Source organism: Diplotaxodon limnothrissa, linkage group LG10, assembly GCF_057381915.1.
Source record: "Diplotaxodon limnothrissa isolate DT_005_m linkage group LG10, D_limnothrissa_male_GT1.1, whole genome shotgun sequence".
Classification (NCBI taxonomy): Eukaryota; Metazoa; Chordata; class Actinopteri; order Cichliformes; family Cichlidae; genus Diplotaxodon; species Diplotaxodon limnothrissa.
This window is the reverse complement of record NC_140605.1, coordinates 35,171,394-35,187,825: the sequence shown is the minus strand read 5'-3', so window position 1 is coordinate 35,187,825 and position 16,432 is coordinate 35,171,394. Positions and strand designations below refer to the sequence as shown.

The window sequence follows — 16,432 nt, the reverse complement described above, 5'->3', positions numbered from 1 at the left end:
TTTAATCTCTCAGAAAAAAGGCAGAGAAGAAAAATATTTGTACATGAATCCAGTGAAGGCCAAATTTGATTAAAGCTGCATGTTAAATATCTGTGAAATATGTTGAATTTTAAACAATAAGCATACAGATCACAAGGACACGGAGTCCTGACCAATCAGTAGAAACTGCTGTGTCCGTTTTAGTCAGTTTAGAAACACACTGTGTTTTCAGCACTGAGTTATTAACATTTTAAAGTGACCATTATGATTTTATGCTGCGACTTTTGCACCTGCTGACTGCAGCCGTGCCGGCCCGGCTGTTTGGATGGATCTCCTTCAGAGGCACGCGCTGCAGCTTCCTGTCATGTTGTTGTCCAGCCTGGGTCACTCTGTGATATCACACCTCATTTCTTTGATGTGTTTGTGGGACTTTGTCTGGATTAAAGTGGGTTGTTGAACTCAGCTCTCTGTGCGGCCTTGTTTGTGGATCTGTCTTTGCTCAGAAATGTTTAATCAGCTTTTTCAGAGACAAATCAGCCGGGCTTCTGCTGACATCATACAATAACTAATACTAAGCAGCCTTCATGTCATCACTGTTATTTATTACACAGTTTTAGATTCTGGGTGAAACTTTCATACAAAGTCCAGCTGAAGCTGACAGGATACTAAACTGGTGGCTGAGTGGTGTCACTGCACAGGAACACGTCTCCAAAACATCCCAGACATAATCAAGCAATTGTGTTTTCACTGTTAAACAAATGTTAACCTCAAACTATCATCAGAGAAACAAAGGTTAAATCAGAGGCAGCGGTTTCCCTCTCTGTGTTCATCTTTCACTCATGTTCCAAATGTGCTGCAAATACATCTTCACATCACCAAAATCAGAAGAAAGTGGAAAAAACTCACATCTGACGTTATTTTTTGTACACAGATTAAATAGCACCAGAAATCTTTGGCACAACTTCACCTACTTCTAAGGTGCATGCATGAGAAACTAACACCACACAGGTGTCGAACTCCAGGCCTCGAGGGCCGGTGTCCTGCAGGGTTCAGATGTGTCCTTGATCCAACACAGCTGATCTAAATGGCTAAATTACCTCCTCAACATGTCTTTAAGTTCTCCAGAGGCCTGGGAGCTTGAGGGTCCTGCAGTATCTTAGCTGTTCCCAGGACTGCGCTCTTCTGGACAGAGATCTCCGACGTTGTTCCCGGGATCTGCTGGAGTCACCCTCCTAGTGCTCCGATTACCACTGGGACCACCATTCTCAAGATTCTCGTGTTTCTTCTTCCTGATGTTGCTGTCATTCAGGGTCACTACATCGATCACTACGGCCGTCTTCTTCTGTTTGTCTACCACCACTCTGTCCGGTTGGTTAGCCACCACCGGTTTGTCCGTCTGTATCTGGAAGTCCCACAGGATCTTAGCTCGGTCATTCTCCACCACCATAGGGGGCGTGTCCCATTTTGACCTCGGGACTTCCAGGTTATACTCGGCACAGATGTTCCTGTACACTATGCCGGCCACTTGGCTATGGCGTTCCATGTATGCCTTGCCTGCAGGCATCTTGCTGTTATGTGCAGCCTGCAGCTGGGGTCTTGTCTGGTGTGGCAGACCCCAGCCTCCATGGACTTAGAGTTTGTTCCTATGCTGCCATGTTTAGTGTTTTCCAATACACACACACACACACACACACACACACACACACACACACACACACACACGTGTATTTTTGACTAATACAGTGAGCCGTCTTTACCAGAAATGACATCTTATTGTCCAGGCTTTCTCAGAGCTAACAATTAGATTCTTTTTCCGACACATGCTGGCAGACAAGCATTCCTGAGTTGCACTTAGAGCATATCTGTGTAGTGGACAGAATTAATATTACACCAACTGCAGACAGTTATTCTGGAGACACACAAAACAGTCTGTGTGGACTCATTAAGTTTATTTACAGGAGCCGTGCTGTATAAACACGACAGAAAGAAACCTTAAGATTAGAAAGGAAACAAAACTGCAACACGACTACAGCATGTGTGGTGAGCTAACACAAAACAAACACGGATCTCACTCCCACCAAGATAAACTAAGCTTTACACAGTGAACACTTTTATTACTTACTAAACTAAAAATAACCAAAACAAACAAGTAAAATGACGAGATGGACGACAAATAGTGAGTTTCCCTCTAAAAACAAGAGCTGATGCAACATTAAGGTATTTTATTAGGAGGGTGGTGCCTCCATAACTTCTCTCACTACACCCAAGATCTTCAACAAAAAATCAGAAAATTAAGGAACTCATTGAACTAAATTACCAAAGAAAAACTTAAAGCTTATCACAGAACAGAAACAGTGACGATTATAACTGATCCTCTTATGGCCTCTGACAGCGGACTAATCTCTGTGATTGTCCAGGCCCCATCTTATCTTAATGACCTTGTAGTACCATATCACCCTATTAGAGCACTTCGCTCTCGCTCTGCAGGCCTACTTGTTGTTCCTAGAGTATTTAAAAGTAGAATGGGAGGCAGAGCCTTCAGTTTTCAGGCCCCTCTTCTGTGGAACCAGCTTCCAGTTTGGATTCAGGAGACAGACACTATCTCTACTTTCAAGATTAGGCTTCAAACTTTCCTTTTTGCTATAGCATATAGTTAGGGCTGGACCAGGTGACCCTGAATCCTCCCTTAGTTATGCTGCAATAGACGTAGGCTGCCGGGGATTCCCATGATGCACTGGGTGTTTCTTCTTCACTCACTATGTGTTTATACACCTCTCTGCATTTAATAATTAGTGCTTATTAATCTCTGACTCATCCACAGCGAGTCTTTGTCCTTGAAATAATGAACGTTTATTGTAACGATTGAGGTAGATTTGAGTGTACAATGTTTATTAGAGGCAGCTCTGCTAATCACAGCAGAGGGTGGCACTAGAAGGTGATTAAATCTACAAAGCTTGGTCCTCTGTGGAGCTGGAACCATGATTTCACAGTAATCTGATTACACTTTGAGAGTTCCCGTCAGCCCTGATCCATAGGATATCGCTGCAGGGATCAGCCCATTAAAAACACAGTGACCGTCCAAATCTCAGCATATAAAGTGCAGTTAGTGATAATGTCACTGTGTAGAGCTCACTCTGCCTGCTGCCAGCTGTGGGCAAACACATTTAGATTCATGCTGTGAGATGATTTCTGAAGGCCTGAGAATCAGCTTGATTGGCTCATTTAAAATGAGCTGAATCGACTCCTGAGAGGAAACGGGGCCTGCGATCCTGCCACGCTCTGCGCTCTAATCACACCTTCAGACTGTGAGGTAAAACCTACTGCAGTGCTTCGCTTTCTGCCTGTCGGTGTCACAGATTTGCTTCTATTTGTGTCATCTAAAACCTGCCAACACCTCATTGCACAGACTCACAGTCTCATCTCTGTAGCAGCATCAGTGCTGGAGGTCTCTATAACCTGCAAATAATCAGCACCGCCCTTCCTGTGTCTGTTTCTTCACAGGACAACTGTGAGCACTAACTGTCCTTTATAATAGTAATTAAAACTAAAAGCAAAGTGCCATTGTTATAAACTCCAGTCACATATATTAGTGACAGCTCTGGAGTCACACCAGTTTACATCACGGACTCACAGGGAGTAAAAGCAGCCTTCACAAATCAATATGTATTAAATACTTTGGACTTTTAGACCAATAAAATTCTGAGGTGTGTTTTCAACAGCGGCTTTAGCAGGCGAGAACATTTATCACACAGTAAGCACAAAAGTTGAAGCATTGGAATATTTGTAAGGTGGTTCTTGAGACCACTCTTTGTGTTCTGAGCTAAATTGGGGGCTCATCCGAGATTTGTGCATCCTATAAACTTTGCTTGTTCAATGATGCTGCTTTTAAGTGAAGTGTCGATGTATTTTGGTTTGATGACTTATTAGCCTTTATTAGCTGCAGCGGGAGTTTAAATATAAAAGGTTTTCATTGGCTAATCAGTATAATTACGGATGAGGGTGGAAGTCCTCAATCTAAGCAAGTGTAGTAAATTTGAAGAGGGGCAGAGGGAGCAGGCCTCTCAGGTACAGCCTGATGCGGCGCTAGAGACTCAGCTTCCTTTGCACACCTGCCCTTCACCGATTAATTGATCAGCTCCCACTCCAAGTCGCTGATCAGCCTGTAATTGAGCTTCCGGTAGTTTTTGGGGTGAATCTGTCGCTGCCGCCACACCTCCTCATACAGGCTGCGTATGACCGTAGGCAGCAGTGGGAAGCCAGCGGTGCGAGCCAGTGTGTTGCAGTACTCCCACTGATCCTGGTCCAAGATCAGCAGGTGGCGATGCTGGACTCCCCGCTCCAGCTTCTCCTGCAGCTCCCGCCGGACCTCATCCTCCATCTGAACTCGAGAGGGTAACGTGACCGAGCCCTCCAACACGGCCAGGGCGAACTGGACCTGCAGCGATAGAAGACAAACGAACCTAACAACCGAAGCTACCTAACAAACGGCATTCAAACCAGAGTAAGTCCGCTCTGCTTCTTAGAAAGTCGACACTGGGACTGCTGCAGTGGAGAATAGTGGGTATGATGGTACACTGCCGCTCACCTGGCAGTTGAAGTTGGGGAAGGGGCAGATGATCTTGCAGATGCCGATGAAAAAGAGCGAGGGGAAGGCGGGTGGCACCAGAAAGCGGTACAGAGGTGACATCATCTGGTCCTGGATGTCCAGACCCACCTGGGCTGCGTCCAAGAACGGAAACCTGAAGTTATACCCGGTGCAGAACATCAGGACATCCGCCTCCGTCACCGAGCCGTCCTGGAACCCATCACAGTGTCAAATACAACCAACCAATCACAGGAGGCGTCTGCTTGAACTTTATTATATGCCGTGGCTTGCAAAAGTATTCGGCCCCCTTGAACTTTCCCACATTTTGTCACATTACAGCCACAAACATGAATCAGTTTTATTGGACTTCCAGGTGAAAGACCAACACAAAGTGGTGCACACGTGAGAAGTGGAACGAAAATCATACATGACTCCAAACATTTGTTACAAATAAATAACTGCAAAGTGGGGTGTGCGTAATTATTCAGCCCCTTTGGTCTGAGTGCAGTCAGTTGCACATAGACGTTGCCTGATGAGTGCTAATGACTAAACAGAGTGCACCTGCATGTAATCTAATGTCAGTACAGATACAGCTGCTCTGTGACGGCCTCAGAGGTTGTCTGAGAGAATATTGGGAGCAACAACACCATGAAGTCCAAAGAACACAGCAGACAGGTCAGGGATAAAGTTACTGAGAAATGTAAAGCAGGCTGAGGCTACAAAAAGATTTCCCAAGCCTTGAACATCCCACAGAGCACTGTTCAATCCATCATTCAGAAATGGAAGGAGTATGGCACAACTGTAAACCTACCAAGACAAGGCCGTCCACCTAAACTCACAGGCCGAACAAGGAGCTGATCAGAAATGCAGCCAAGAGGCCCATGGTGACTCTGGACGAGCTGCAGAGATCTACAGCTCAGGTGGGGGAATCTGTCCACAGGACAACTATTAGTCGTGCACTGCACAAAGTTGGCCTTTATGGAAGAGTGGCAAGAAGAAAGCCATTGTTAACAGAAAACCATAAGAAGTCCCGTTTGCAGTTTGCCACAAGCCATGTGGGGGACACAGCAAACATGTGAAGAAGGTGCTCTGGTCAGATGAGACCAAAATGCAAAACGCTATGTGTGGAAAACTAACCCTGCACATCACTCTGAACACACCATCCCCACTGTCAGATATGGTGGTGGCAGCATCATGCTCTGGGGGGGCTTCTCTTCAGCAGGGACAGGGAAGCTGGTCAGAGTTGATGGGAAGATGGATGGAGCCAAATACAGGGCAACCTTGGAAGAAAACCTCTTGGAGTCTGCAAAAGACTTGAGACTGGGGCGGAGCTTCAGCTTCCAGCAGGACAACGACCCTAAACATGAAGCCAGAGCAACAATGGGATGGTTTAAAACAAAACATATCCATGTGTTAGACTGGCCCAGTCAAAGTCCAGATCTAAATCCAATCCAGAATCTGTGGCAAGATCTGAAAACTGCTGTTCACAAACGCTAATCTGACTGAACTGGGGGGCCGAATACTTTCACAAGCCACTGTATCAGGTAGACTTCCTGCAGTGGAGGATTAATACAGTTGAGGTCAGTCACCTGGAAGCGAATTCTGCCGTCGTCCTCGACGGCCTCTACTGAGCTGGACTGTTGAATCCCATCAGGCAGAGGGAAGGTGATCCGAGGGCGGCGGTGACTCAGAGTCACCTGTGAGATGAAGAAAGAAAAACACGCCGTGAGTCTAAAGCTCCGTCACACGCTTTCTGCACTCGCTGCTCGTCCCAGGCTGCAGTTATGCAGCGTAACCTGCTGTTAACTTCTTTAAAGACACAATTATACGTCTTTGCTCTCGCTCCTCTTCCTCCTGCTCTCTAACCAGAGGCTCCCTGTGGCTTTGTCAAACAGTTAATACAAATGTAGGAACATGCACCCTCTGTCTATCACCTGGCACCTTCCTCCCATCAGAGGAGGAACCCACTGGTGCCCAGCTCGTCAGGCATTCTGGTAGGTCAACTAAAATATGCAAGAAATAAAGATGATAATAATAATAATAAAAATAATACATCTGCATGCAGATGTTAGTTGTTACCTGGGCACCCACATTGGCCAACTCGAGGGAAATATCCAGACCTGATGCTTTGGCTCCCAGAACGACCACCGACTGACCCGCAAACGGCTCCGCGAATCGATACGAGTGACTGTGGAGCACTTTCCCTGCACACAGAGAGGCACACTGGTTCTAGAATGGATCACTGGGAGGGATGCTCTGTGCAGCGGTGACAGCTGTTCCAGAGTAGGCGGGGTAAAAGTTGTCCCACAAGGCTGGCCGACATGATAGACGATGGGCAGGGCTGTGAATACTCAAGACTGTGTTTATTGAACGCAGTATGGAGAAGAACAACGAGAATTAAGAGACCTGGTGACCAGTGATGGACGTTAGACCAGCTGTAAAACTGGAGGCAGTTTGTTCGCACTAACCACAACAACTACCATCTTCATCTGATGCGGCCCCCCTGGCGCCAGCTGGATGCTCAAGGCAAAAGCTGACGGGAGTAACACAACTCTCCGTTAGATAACAAAACAGCTGCTGTGACTCCTCATTCAAGGTCACCGGCGCCGACCGAAGATTGCTGACTTTTGCATAACCGGGTGAAGGGACACTTTCTCTCCGCTGAACATGGAACACGCACGCATGTACACTGATGCAGACCTACACTCACCTCCACCCCCTCCAAACGCCTTCGAAGCTTATGTCTTTATGTTGTGAGATGTGCTGATTCGTGTGTTGAGGTGTTTTTTTCTGTTCTCAAACTGATCTCCCTGTTGGAGCTCAGTCTGGGAGGAGTTTTTTTCTTCTCCTCGTCTTTCCTCATGTTGTGCATTTTCCATGGTTTCGGTGCGGGTGGCTGCTCGTGGGGTCGACCGGCCAGAGCTACCTAGCCTGACCGGTCTCCCCAATGTGATGTTTGTGCATTGTATATACGGTCGGCAGGGTGTCTGTCTTAATTGCCCCTTGGAGATAAATAAAGTCTCTCTGACTGACTTGGCTGAGCTGCCTGTTGAGCTTTCATTCAAACTTCTTTGGTGTCCAGAAGCCTCTGAAACCTCTGATTTTACCAACTGACTGAAACACGAAGGTTTCCCGGAGGTGTCTGAACACACCCGGAGGTACGCTTTGTGGGGATTCAGCACAAAATGAGAACAATGCTGGTGTGTCTAACCAGCCACACGAACATTCCTGAAGCTCACACCGATGCGGCTCAGTTTGAAGTGTCACGATCTGCTGTGAACTCGCAAAACTGTCCACACCTTCAGTGTGCAGCAGACAGAAAGGAGAGGACTGAGCTCTGAGCGCAGTCCTTCCGCTGATCCAATCTAGCACCAGCGAACCTCGATTTACTAAACTGACACAGATTAATGCTAATCACGACTGAGTGTTTACAGATGTTACTGAGGCTTAAACACAAGAATAAACCTGATGAAGTCATCAGCAGTTCACTGCATTCATTCAATCTCCTCAGAAAAACTAATTTCTATCATATCAGGAACTTTTCATTAAAATACTTGCATGTTGTAAAAGCTTTGTTTTTGTTATGAAGGCATAAATGTTTGTTTTACCTTTAAAGTTCTCGATGCCTGGTATGAGTGGGATGTGAGGGTCTGAGTAGTGCCTTTAAAACAGACGAGAATAAGAGTCAAAATAATAAGAGCCGCTGAAGCAGGTGAACTCAGAGCTTTGGCACCCTCAAGTGGCAGCAGGGGGCAGAGGCTTTTATTCTGAAGTAAAGCCTACAGAGTCATTTCAAAATAAAATGCTCACCTTCAAATTAAGAGCTTTAATACACACTTTGTAACTTTCTGCTTTTGGATAAAATCTTTTTCTTTCTCCAAAACACAAAATCTTAGACTTCACAAGATTCACACTTTTATTTGTAAATGTCAACATTTAAAGACTTTTAAAAAAAGACATCGTATTAAAGTTCCACTCTGGAATAATTAGTGAATGCAAATATGTTGAATCGCAGCCACACGCTGACCAGGTGTTACGGCTCATTAGCCAATGAGATGCTGTAGTTTAACCTTTGATTTAATGAAACTTTAAACTACGTCTGAGACCATCAACTCATGGGCGAAGTGTTGGTCACAGAACCAGATTCATATGTTTCTGCACTATTACTTTTATTTGCCATCGCCCCCTGCTGGTCATTAGACAGAACGCAGTGTGTGATCTCACCCCGAGCAGACGAAGACAGAGTCAAACGTCTCAGTTTTCTGATGACCTGAAGAATCAGATGATGTCACTTCCCACGCCGTCCTCTCCTCCACCTCGCCCTCTGTCGTCACATTGACGGGCTTCACGCTTTCCACGACAGTGTTGAACTGACAAAAAGAGTCACAGTGAGGAAAGTGGCGCCGCGGGAGGTTTACTTTTGTATTGTATCATATTTGAGACAAATCAGATCTCTTAGAAAATTCAAGGCGAGCAGATTTTTATTGACGGAGCTGAAGTCGTCTCCAAGTCTCTGATGAGCCTGGGGTCCACACCGGTGGCAGGTACTCAGGTGTTGGCTTTATACTAGAGAGCAGTTTAGTCATATTAGAAACTCCATCAGTGACGAAGCATCAGGCTGTTCCTGGATGCAGCGATGTTTCCTTATGTTTAACACCCTGTTACAGCCAATCAGATCACTGTCACGGCTTCATAAACCAGAACTAAAAAAACTCAGGACAACAAACCACAATCACACTTGTTTCTTTCAGGGATTCTGAAAAATAACCAGCCACGTAACATTAACCAGGTCAGGACTACTATTGGATGGATGGACTTTGTGTTTAGTGCTGTGACGTAGTGTTTGTGTAACTGCTGGATCTTTATTTGGGTTTTATGGTTTATTTAATACAGCGTGTGCCTGCAGAGGGAAGATAAATGAGATGATGAATAAAGAAAAAGGAAATGAAAACTTTGTTTTGAGTTTGAGTTCGGTGTGTCACACCAGGCTTTATGAACAGCTTTCATTAAGCCTGAGGAAGCAACACCGCTGGTACATTTTCATGTACAAAGCATGCTGGGTAATCGCCTTGATTATCTTTACTGCCTATGAACAGCTGTAGGGATTGTCGCTCGTGTTTCTGGTACCAGGAGTTAAAACAGAAAGTTCAAACGAACGAAAGCTGCTTTTATCCAGCTGGGAAACTTGAAACCTCAGATCTTCTACTGCAGAGTGCGTCTGTGATCCTGATCAGGTCTCTGTTGAACCAGATTTTACTCTCTTGGTTAAATACAAGAAGCAGTCGAGCTGGTTGGAGCCTCGCTTCAGACTGTGGCTCGGAGTTAACATCTCCATGGTCACGGCTGTGGTCTTTCCCACAAACTCCACACTCTTACTTTTTACAGATGCAGACATTTTTCAATTTTCAATCCAATCAATGTTATTTAAAACAACAGCTGCCTCCAGGCGCTTTATACTGTAAAGACTCTACAATAAAACAAAGAAAGGAATAAAACATTACTGAGTCGATATTTTCCTTTCTGCACTCGAAGGGCATTAAATACAAAATGCTGCCATCGATAAAGATTTTAACTGAATCGTAAAGTCTACACGTATCACAAAGCAGCCACCTGCACCCTTCACTACATGACATCACAGACTGTGTTATGAGAGCCAGCAGCTTAAATCTGACTCAGAAGAATCCCGGGCGACTCACCCGGATGTGAGGCCGGATGCCGTGGCTCTGGCAGTACCTCTCCAGGTACCTCTGGACCTCCTGATGGGGCAGGAAGCTGCTAAGCTGGGGTTCAAAGGGGAAGTCCGGGAACATCATCACCTCCTTGGGCAGGTTGGTCCTGTCCGAATATCAGAAAACATTAACTGCGAGCACAGAAAGGAAACTTCACTGCAGCTCAGCCTTTCTCTCATGTTCATGTCAATGTAGGAGACTGCAGAGAGAACGAGCCCACAGGAAAGGACCAGAAACAACTGTGACTTTAGGCTTTAGTCGAGTCAGGACTGAAGCGTTAAGGATGACTTTACAACATAAATTATGCAAAGCTGCTCTAGTGAAACGTGGAGCCGGCCCTCGCAGCGAGCCCATCGATGGTGTGCAGACAGGTGAGCCTACCTGAGGTCTCTGTACATGCTGCTGTGCACCGGCAGCCCGTTATCAAGCTTTCCAACACGTTCGTCGTAACACCAGGTGCCGCCTACGTTTTCAGAGAGCTCGAACACCACCGGAGGAGCGAAGCGGCCTGAACGGGACAGGATGTGCCTGGCCGCGCAGAGTCCGGCTGCTCCGGCACCGACCACCGCCACCCGCTGCAACATCAGGTCTGTGCTGGTGACTCCACCTGAACTGAGCACGGAGACACAAACGCTCGAGATGAGGTCTGGTTATCACAGTGAGTAAACATGAGTGTGCATGCTGTATGAATACAGTACGTGCTGATCTGCTCCACCTCATTTCCTGTTGTAAATCTATGTTCCAGTGCTACGTGCTCACATCAAACACAGCACACAGACGGATAACTAGGTGATAACTGATTAATGTGAAATATTTCCGAGCATCAAAATGATCATTTTGCTGGTTTTGGCTTTGCGCTCCAGAAGAAGCCCCGCCCACCTGCTGATTAAATGTTCTGTTTATGAGGGGCAGCCAATCAGAAGAAAACTGGTATAAAGAGGCAGGAGTTGAAACTAGCGGAACTGAAGCTCTGATTATTTTGAACCCTGTTAGAGTCAAAGAATAAAAGGTATGTGAGTCTAAAGGTCACAGGTGACGCTGTGACTCTAATTTACAGTTTAACCCAGCCTGGACTTGGACCTGCAGGCTGCCACTTTACAGTCCGAGCCATTAGCTCCGCTCCTCCACACTTCACAGATGAGCAAATATGAACAACTCCCTTATCAGAATGCTAACAAGCTAACTCAGCCACAGTTTCATAAATCACGTTTATTCAACCCCATATTGCAAACTGCGCATGCCCACACCAGGCGGCCACAAACTTTTTAAGTCTACCTGTCAGTGCAGATCGCTCCGTTGCTACATTAAAGTCGGCACTTTTAAACAAAACACCCCGATTAATCAGTGATGATGAAGAAACAAGGAGTTACCGTCGTCCCGCTCAACCGTTTCCCGTCCCGGTGTCCGCGGAAATCAGCGAAAACATCGCTTAAACGTTAGCTAACTGAACCGCTGGGCGTCCATCCAGGTACCGAGGCACGACTCACGTCTCAACACCGCTCGGTTACCGCACAACGGCCCTGGTGTTACGGAGAAAACGGTCCCGTGTCTTCCGCTAACGTAATCAAAAAACTTCCGGAGTCCTTCACAATAAAAGCAGATAAGGACGTTTAGCGCCAGAAAACGGCAAAAATAATATTTTATTTTATTCTATTTTCAATACATTTTAGCTTCATTTAGTTTCCTGAGTGGATTTACTTTACTCAGATGTATTATTATGATTTTGTTTCCTCTGTTACATTTTATTGCTGGTATTATTTTATTTATCTATCGAACTATTTGTGTATTTATTTTAGCTGAACAGTCCTCCGATCAACGCTTCCTGTTTTTAGATAAACGGACTTTATTATTTTGAAAAAATAGTTCGATGATAGTTTAGGTTTTAGTGTATTAACCATCCTATTACGGCTGCTTATCGTGTCAGTATTTAACAAAAATGACTTAAACTACATGTCCGGGTTTCTTTTGAAGTTAATTTTATAATAAAATGTTTGTTAGCGGTATCAGCCAGCTGACCTCTGAGAATGGTGTTTGCACTCCTCACTGCACGTTCAGTCCTCGGTCCTTCATCCGTTTTGGTTCCCGCTGCTTTAGATGTCCTGTCATAAACACGCGCTTACACTCTTACAGGTGAGAGCAGCAGGTAACAACGCACCCTCAGTCAATAAACAGAGGGTCCAGGAGGGCTCTCTGTCTGTGTTTGTGCTCAAGGCTCTGCAGCCAGGGATGCTTTGTCTTGTTGCTCTGCTCTTTTCCATCGGATCTGTTTTCGGGATCTAAATCTAACGGGATCTAAAAATAGAAAAGAAATATTGAGTTTCCTCTTTAAATGCACATCATGACCACCTGGTGGTGGTCAGAGGGCCCGGTGGCGCCAGTGTTCGGCAGCCTCGCCTCTGTCAGTGCGCCCCAGGGTGGCTGTGGCTACAATGTAGCTGCCATCACCAGTGTGTGAATGGGTGGATGACTGGATATGTAAAGCGCTTTGGGGTCCTTAGGGACTAGTAAAGTGCTATATAAATACAGGCCATTTACCATTTACCCTCACTGAATCACTGTTTAATGCTCTGCTGTAGAAGTGACGATGGAGGGAAACTTTGTGATGAAGTGAGATCTTGTTCATGTGACCTGCATCAGAGCACCTCCTCTTTCCCTCACGTCAGGATATTTCAGGTCAAAGAAAAGTGGTTAGGAAAAGGAGGTAGGTCATTGTTGTTATTGAGCAGACTAACTCAAAGAAAGCCTGCATAACTTTATTGGTTTAATCAACACGCAAACAGAAACAAACTCTTCACATTTCAAACATTTTATTAGAACAAAGGATGAAAACAGGCCGAGCCACTCCCCTCTCCCGGAACACTTCAGTCACACTCAGGTGATCGCCGCAGATAAAAGCACGCCCCCATCAGGCAGGAGCTCACTCTGCAGCTGAGCAGCAGGACTTTAAATGAAAACCTCTGCTGCCTTTTTGTTTTCAGTCTGTTCCTGCTGAGACCATAGGACTGACAAGTTCCAGGAAATAGTTACATCCATAAATCCAGGAGAAATTTTAGCTTGAAAGCTTGATGCTTCCCATCAGCTGATCAGCTCCCACCTCAGTTCCTCCCCCACGGTCTTTAATGTTCACGTGAATGGAGAAATAACCTCGGTATCCCAGCAGCACTCCAACTCCGTCGTCATTTTGCGGCAGCATTGCCGTGCGGCGGGGCCGTCTGTGGCTGCGCCTGCGTTTGCTCAGCGAGCGCCTGCTGCAGCCGCATGCGTTTTCGTGAGTAGTGCTGCCAGTGCAGCAGCTGCTGCTCGTCGATGAACTTGGCGCACTGAGCGTTCACCAGCTCCTTCCTGAAGTGCTCGTACTGCAGCAGCTCCAGCATGTGCAGGCAGTGGGGGTACCTGCAGGGGGCGGAGTCACAGAGCAGAGGTCAGCTGACAGAAGGGTTTACAAACATCACAACTTTATCCTCAAAGAGAAAATCATCTAAACTGAGGATCAAACACGTCGCCGTACTTGAGGAACTTGGCATACTCAGGCTCCTTCCAGTACAGCAGGTACTTCAGGTAGTTGATGAAGGATCTGTCCCTCAGGATGCCTCTCTGAGCCAGAACTGGAAACAAACACACAAAACCTACGTTAAACTCTGGCAAATGTGAAGCTGCGAGTTTCTGATCACAGAGTCACTCACAGTTCAGGTAGTTGGGATTCGCCAAACACTGGACGAACTCGAGCTCCAACTGGAAACGGTTCCTGGCCTGCTCGTCTGCACCGGGAAGCACACGAGTTAATCAGCAACACGACATTCAAACCCACAGCACAGATTATCCTGAGATCATCAGGAGCACATGCTTTTAACTTCTATTATTTAATTACATTAAATCTAAACCTCAATAATATCTCGAAGGATTCAATCCACACTACACACACGCCAACGTAACACACCCACGAGAACGCATGTTTCTATACCAGACTCCATTAGAAAAAAAGCAATTTAGAGGCACATTGTTTTAATTCAACCTGAAAACTTTAAACAGGCAGCTCGGAAATTAAATTTAATATAAGGATGAATTATTGAGAGCCGAATTAAAGAGCGAGTCTCGGAGTACAGTCTTCAGCGTCCATGCCAGGTCATCTTCAAACACACTTACGTTAGCTGATAAATCAGGTTTGTTGTCAATCGGAATAATTTCTTGGGACGTTGTGATCAGGACAGAAAAGGCCGACACTCTGCAGCCTGACTTAAAGCTAATCATGAGTGTACCAACGTCTTTAACAACACATTCAATTACATTTAAAAACAACCAGAACCTTTACTCCCTTTAACTCCCTTAAATAAAACTCGTAATCCCAGCGCCGCCAGACTCCATTCAATTTAACGCCGCTTTGTCTGTTTGCGGAATGCTTCGTAGTCAAAGTAGAAAAACAAGACGGAGCACATGTAAATACCATCAGCTGCTCACAGACACGCTTTTAAAGCCAACAAAGTAAAACTTACGGATTTATTTATGGCGTTTTGTCTTACAGGAAATATTAGCCTAGCAGATTAGCATTGACCAAACAATCTGCTACAAACCTGTTTCCATGGCTACAGCCTGAAGGCAGCAGTATGTAGATGAAGGACTTAAATGTCAGATAAACTGTATAAAAACTTAAGAAGCACAAATAAGAACAGAAAGCCGGGTTTTGCCCTTTTCGGGTTTAATCGCCGCCATCAAACGTGTGCAGACTAAAACGTAAAACGTTAAACTTCCGCCTTCGCGACATCCACGTCGCTTTACGCTGCCTGCTGTTCGTTGTTTGGCCTCAAGAGGGAGGCAACAGCAGGCAAAAGATAAGCGCCTTCAGACTCCCACAGATATGGAACGCCAGGACTGACATAATGAATTAATAAATACACCATTAAATAATTAATTAAATAAATATTTACAACTCATTTAATTCAATAATTATTGGCACATTTAATAATTATTGACATATTTAATTAATCCATCCATCCATTCGCTTCCGCTTCTCCTTTTCAGGGTCGCGGGGGGCGCTGGAGCCTATCCCAGCTGTCATAGGGCGAGAGGCGGGGTACACCCTGGACAGGTCGCCAGTCTGTCGCAGGGCCAACACACAGGGACAGTTTTTGTGTCTGTAGGGCTGTTTGATGACGGTTTGGACTCTGGGAGATGAGGACACACCCACATCTGTTCCATACTGCAGCCATTGATGGTGTTACAGCTCTGAGGCAGCTTTGGGGCATCAGACGCACACACTGGAAAACCAGCACCTGGACTTCATGCAGGAGAGACGGCCTCAGTGATTTAGGTTCATAAGCGAGTTCAAACACTTCTGGCCTCTTATCACTTAGATTCCTTAATCTTAACAGTGAATGCATTTAAAGCAGGAACTGCACACCTAGCTGTCAGAAGTTTGGCAGCATGAGTACTGTAAAGTTTTGTAGGGTCCTTGTTAAAAATTCCACAAGCACCACGTTTGTCATATAAAGTTCCATTTTTTACAGTACATTGTTGAAATTATAAACTATATATTCTAGTTGTCCACTTGTCAGTAATCTTTGAGTAAATGGATGTCAGTGATAAATCAGTGGTGATTCACCTGCAAATGTTTTTAACAAACTTTGTTTTTTGTAGAATTCATCGGCAGCTGTGGAGAGATGCATTTGAATATCTTCTGGTTCCACTTTTCCTAACCTGGAAGCTGAGGATGGCTGATTGCTGACAAGGACGCACCTCAGTGCTTATCATGGGTGTTATATCCTCTGTGCAGGAATTCCAAAGAAAACGAGAGCAACGAGCACTCGTTAAGAGCAGCCAGAAATCTGTCCCTTTCTGGCAGCTGTGGAAACGTCCAATAAGAAAGTTTGCATTCTTAGAACAATGCTGGTCATGTGTGATGTGTCATCATATGAGGATATTACATTTTGACCTAATTCTGCTCAATTAAGTGTTTTGATCGTTGATCCAGTACGGCAGCTTTGTGTTGTGCTGCAAGTTAAAAACCATTGTCCTCATGAGCACAGCATCTAACAACTCTCCTTTACAAAAGTCGATTGACTTTAACTGGACACAATGGTTTCCAGTGGGAGCAGTGTTGGGGAGTAACGGAATACATGTACCGCCGTTACGTATTTAAAATACA

At 45.5% G+C, this 16,432-nt stretch overlaps 2 protein-coding genes across 3 annotated transcripts; both read right to left on the bottom strand.

Moving 5' to 3' along the window:
• Positions 1-1,920: 1,920 nt before the first annotated feature.
• On the bottom strand, positions 1,921-11,831 carry LOC146624836 (uncharacterized). Of its 2 annotated transcripts, none has more exons than XM_085364780.1 (9): positions 11,664-11,831; positions 10,675-10,905; positions 10,261-10,399; positions 8,789-8,934; positions 8,173-8,225; positions 6,644-6,768; positions 6,154-6,261; positions 4,565-4,774; positions 1,921-4,414 (listed from the first exon to the last, which is right to left on the bottom strand). In XM_085364780.1, the coding sequence occupies exons 2-9, from the start codon at positions 10,875-10,877 to the stop codon at positions 4,103-4,105; spliced, it is 1,296 nt and encodes a 431-aa protein (XP_085220906.1). In that variant the 5' UTR covers positions 10,878-10,905; positions 11,664-11,831; the 3' UTR covers positions 1,921-4,102. The 2 variants fall into 2 exon arrangements, with proteins under 2 accessions (XP_085220906.1, XP_085220907.1); XM_085364781.1 differs by having other exon boundaries at positions 10,675-10,900.
• A 1,234-nt stretch (positions 11,832-13,065) lies between these two features.
• med31 (mediator complex subunit 31) lies at positions 13,066-15,015 on the bottom strand. The gene is made up of 4 exons (XM_085364169.1): positions 14,862-15,015; positions 13,977-14,051; positions 13,802-13,898; positions 13,066-13,686 (listed from the first exon to the last, which is right to left on the bottom strand). Exons 1-4 carry the CDS (start codon positions 14,869-14,871, stop codon positions 13,470-13,472), a joined length of 399 nt encoding a protein of 132 aa, XP_085220295.1. The 5' UTR covers positions 14,872-15,015; the 3' UTR covers positions 13,066-13,469.
• Positions 15,016-16,432: the final 1,417 nt, after the last annotated feature.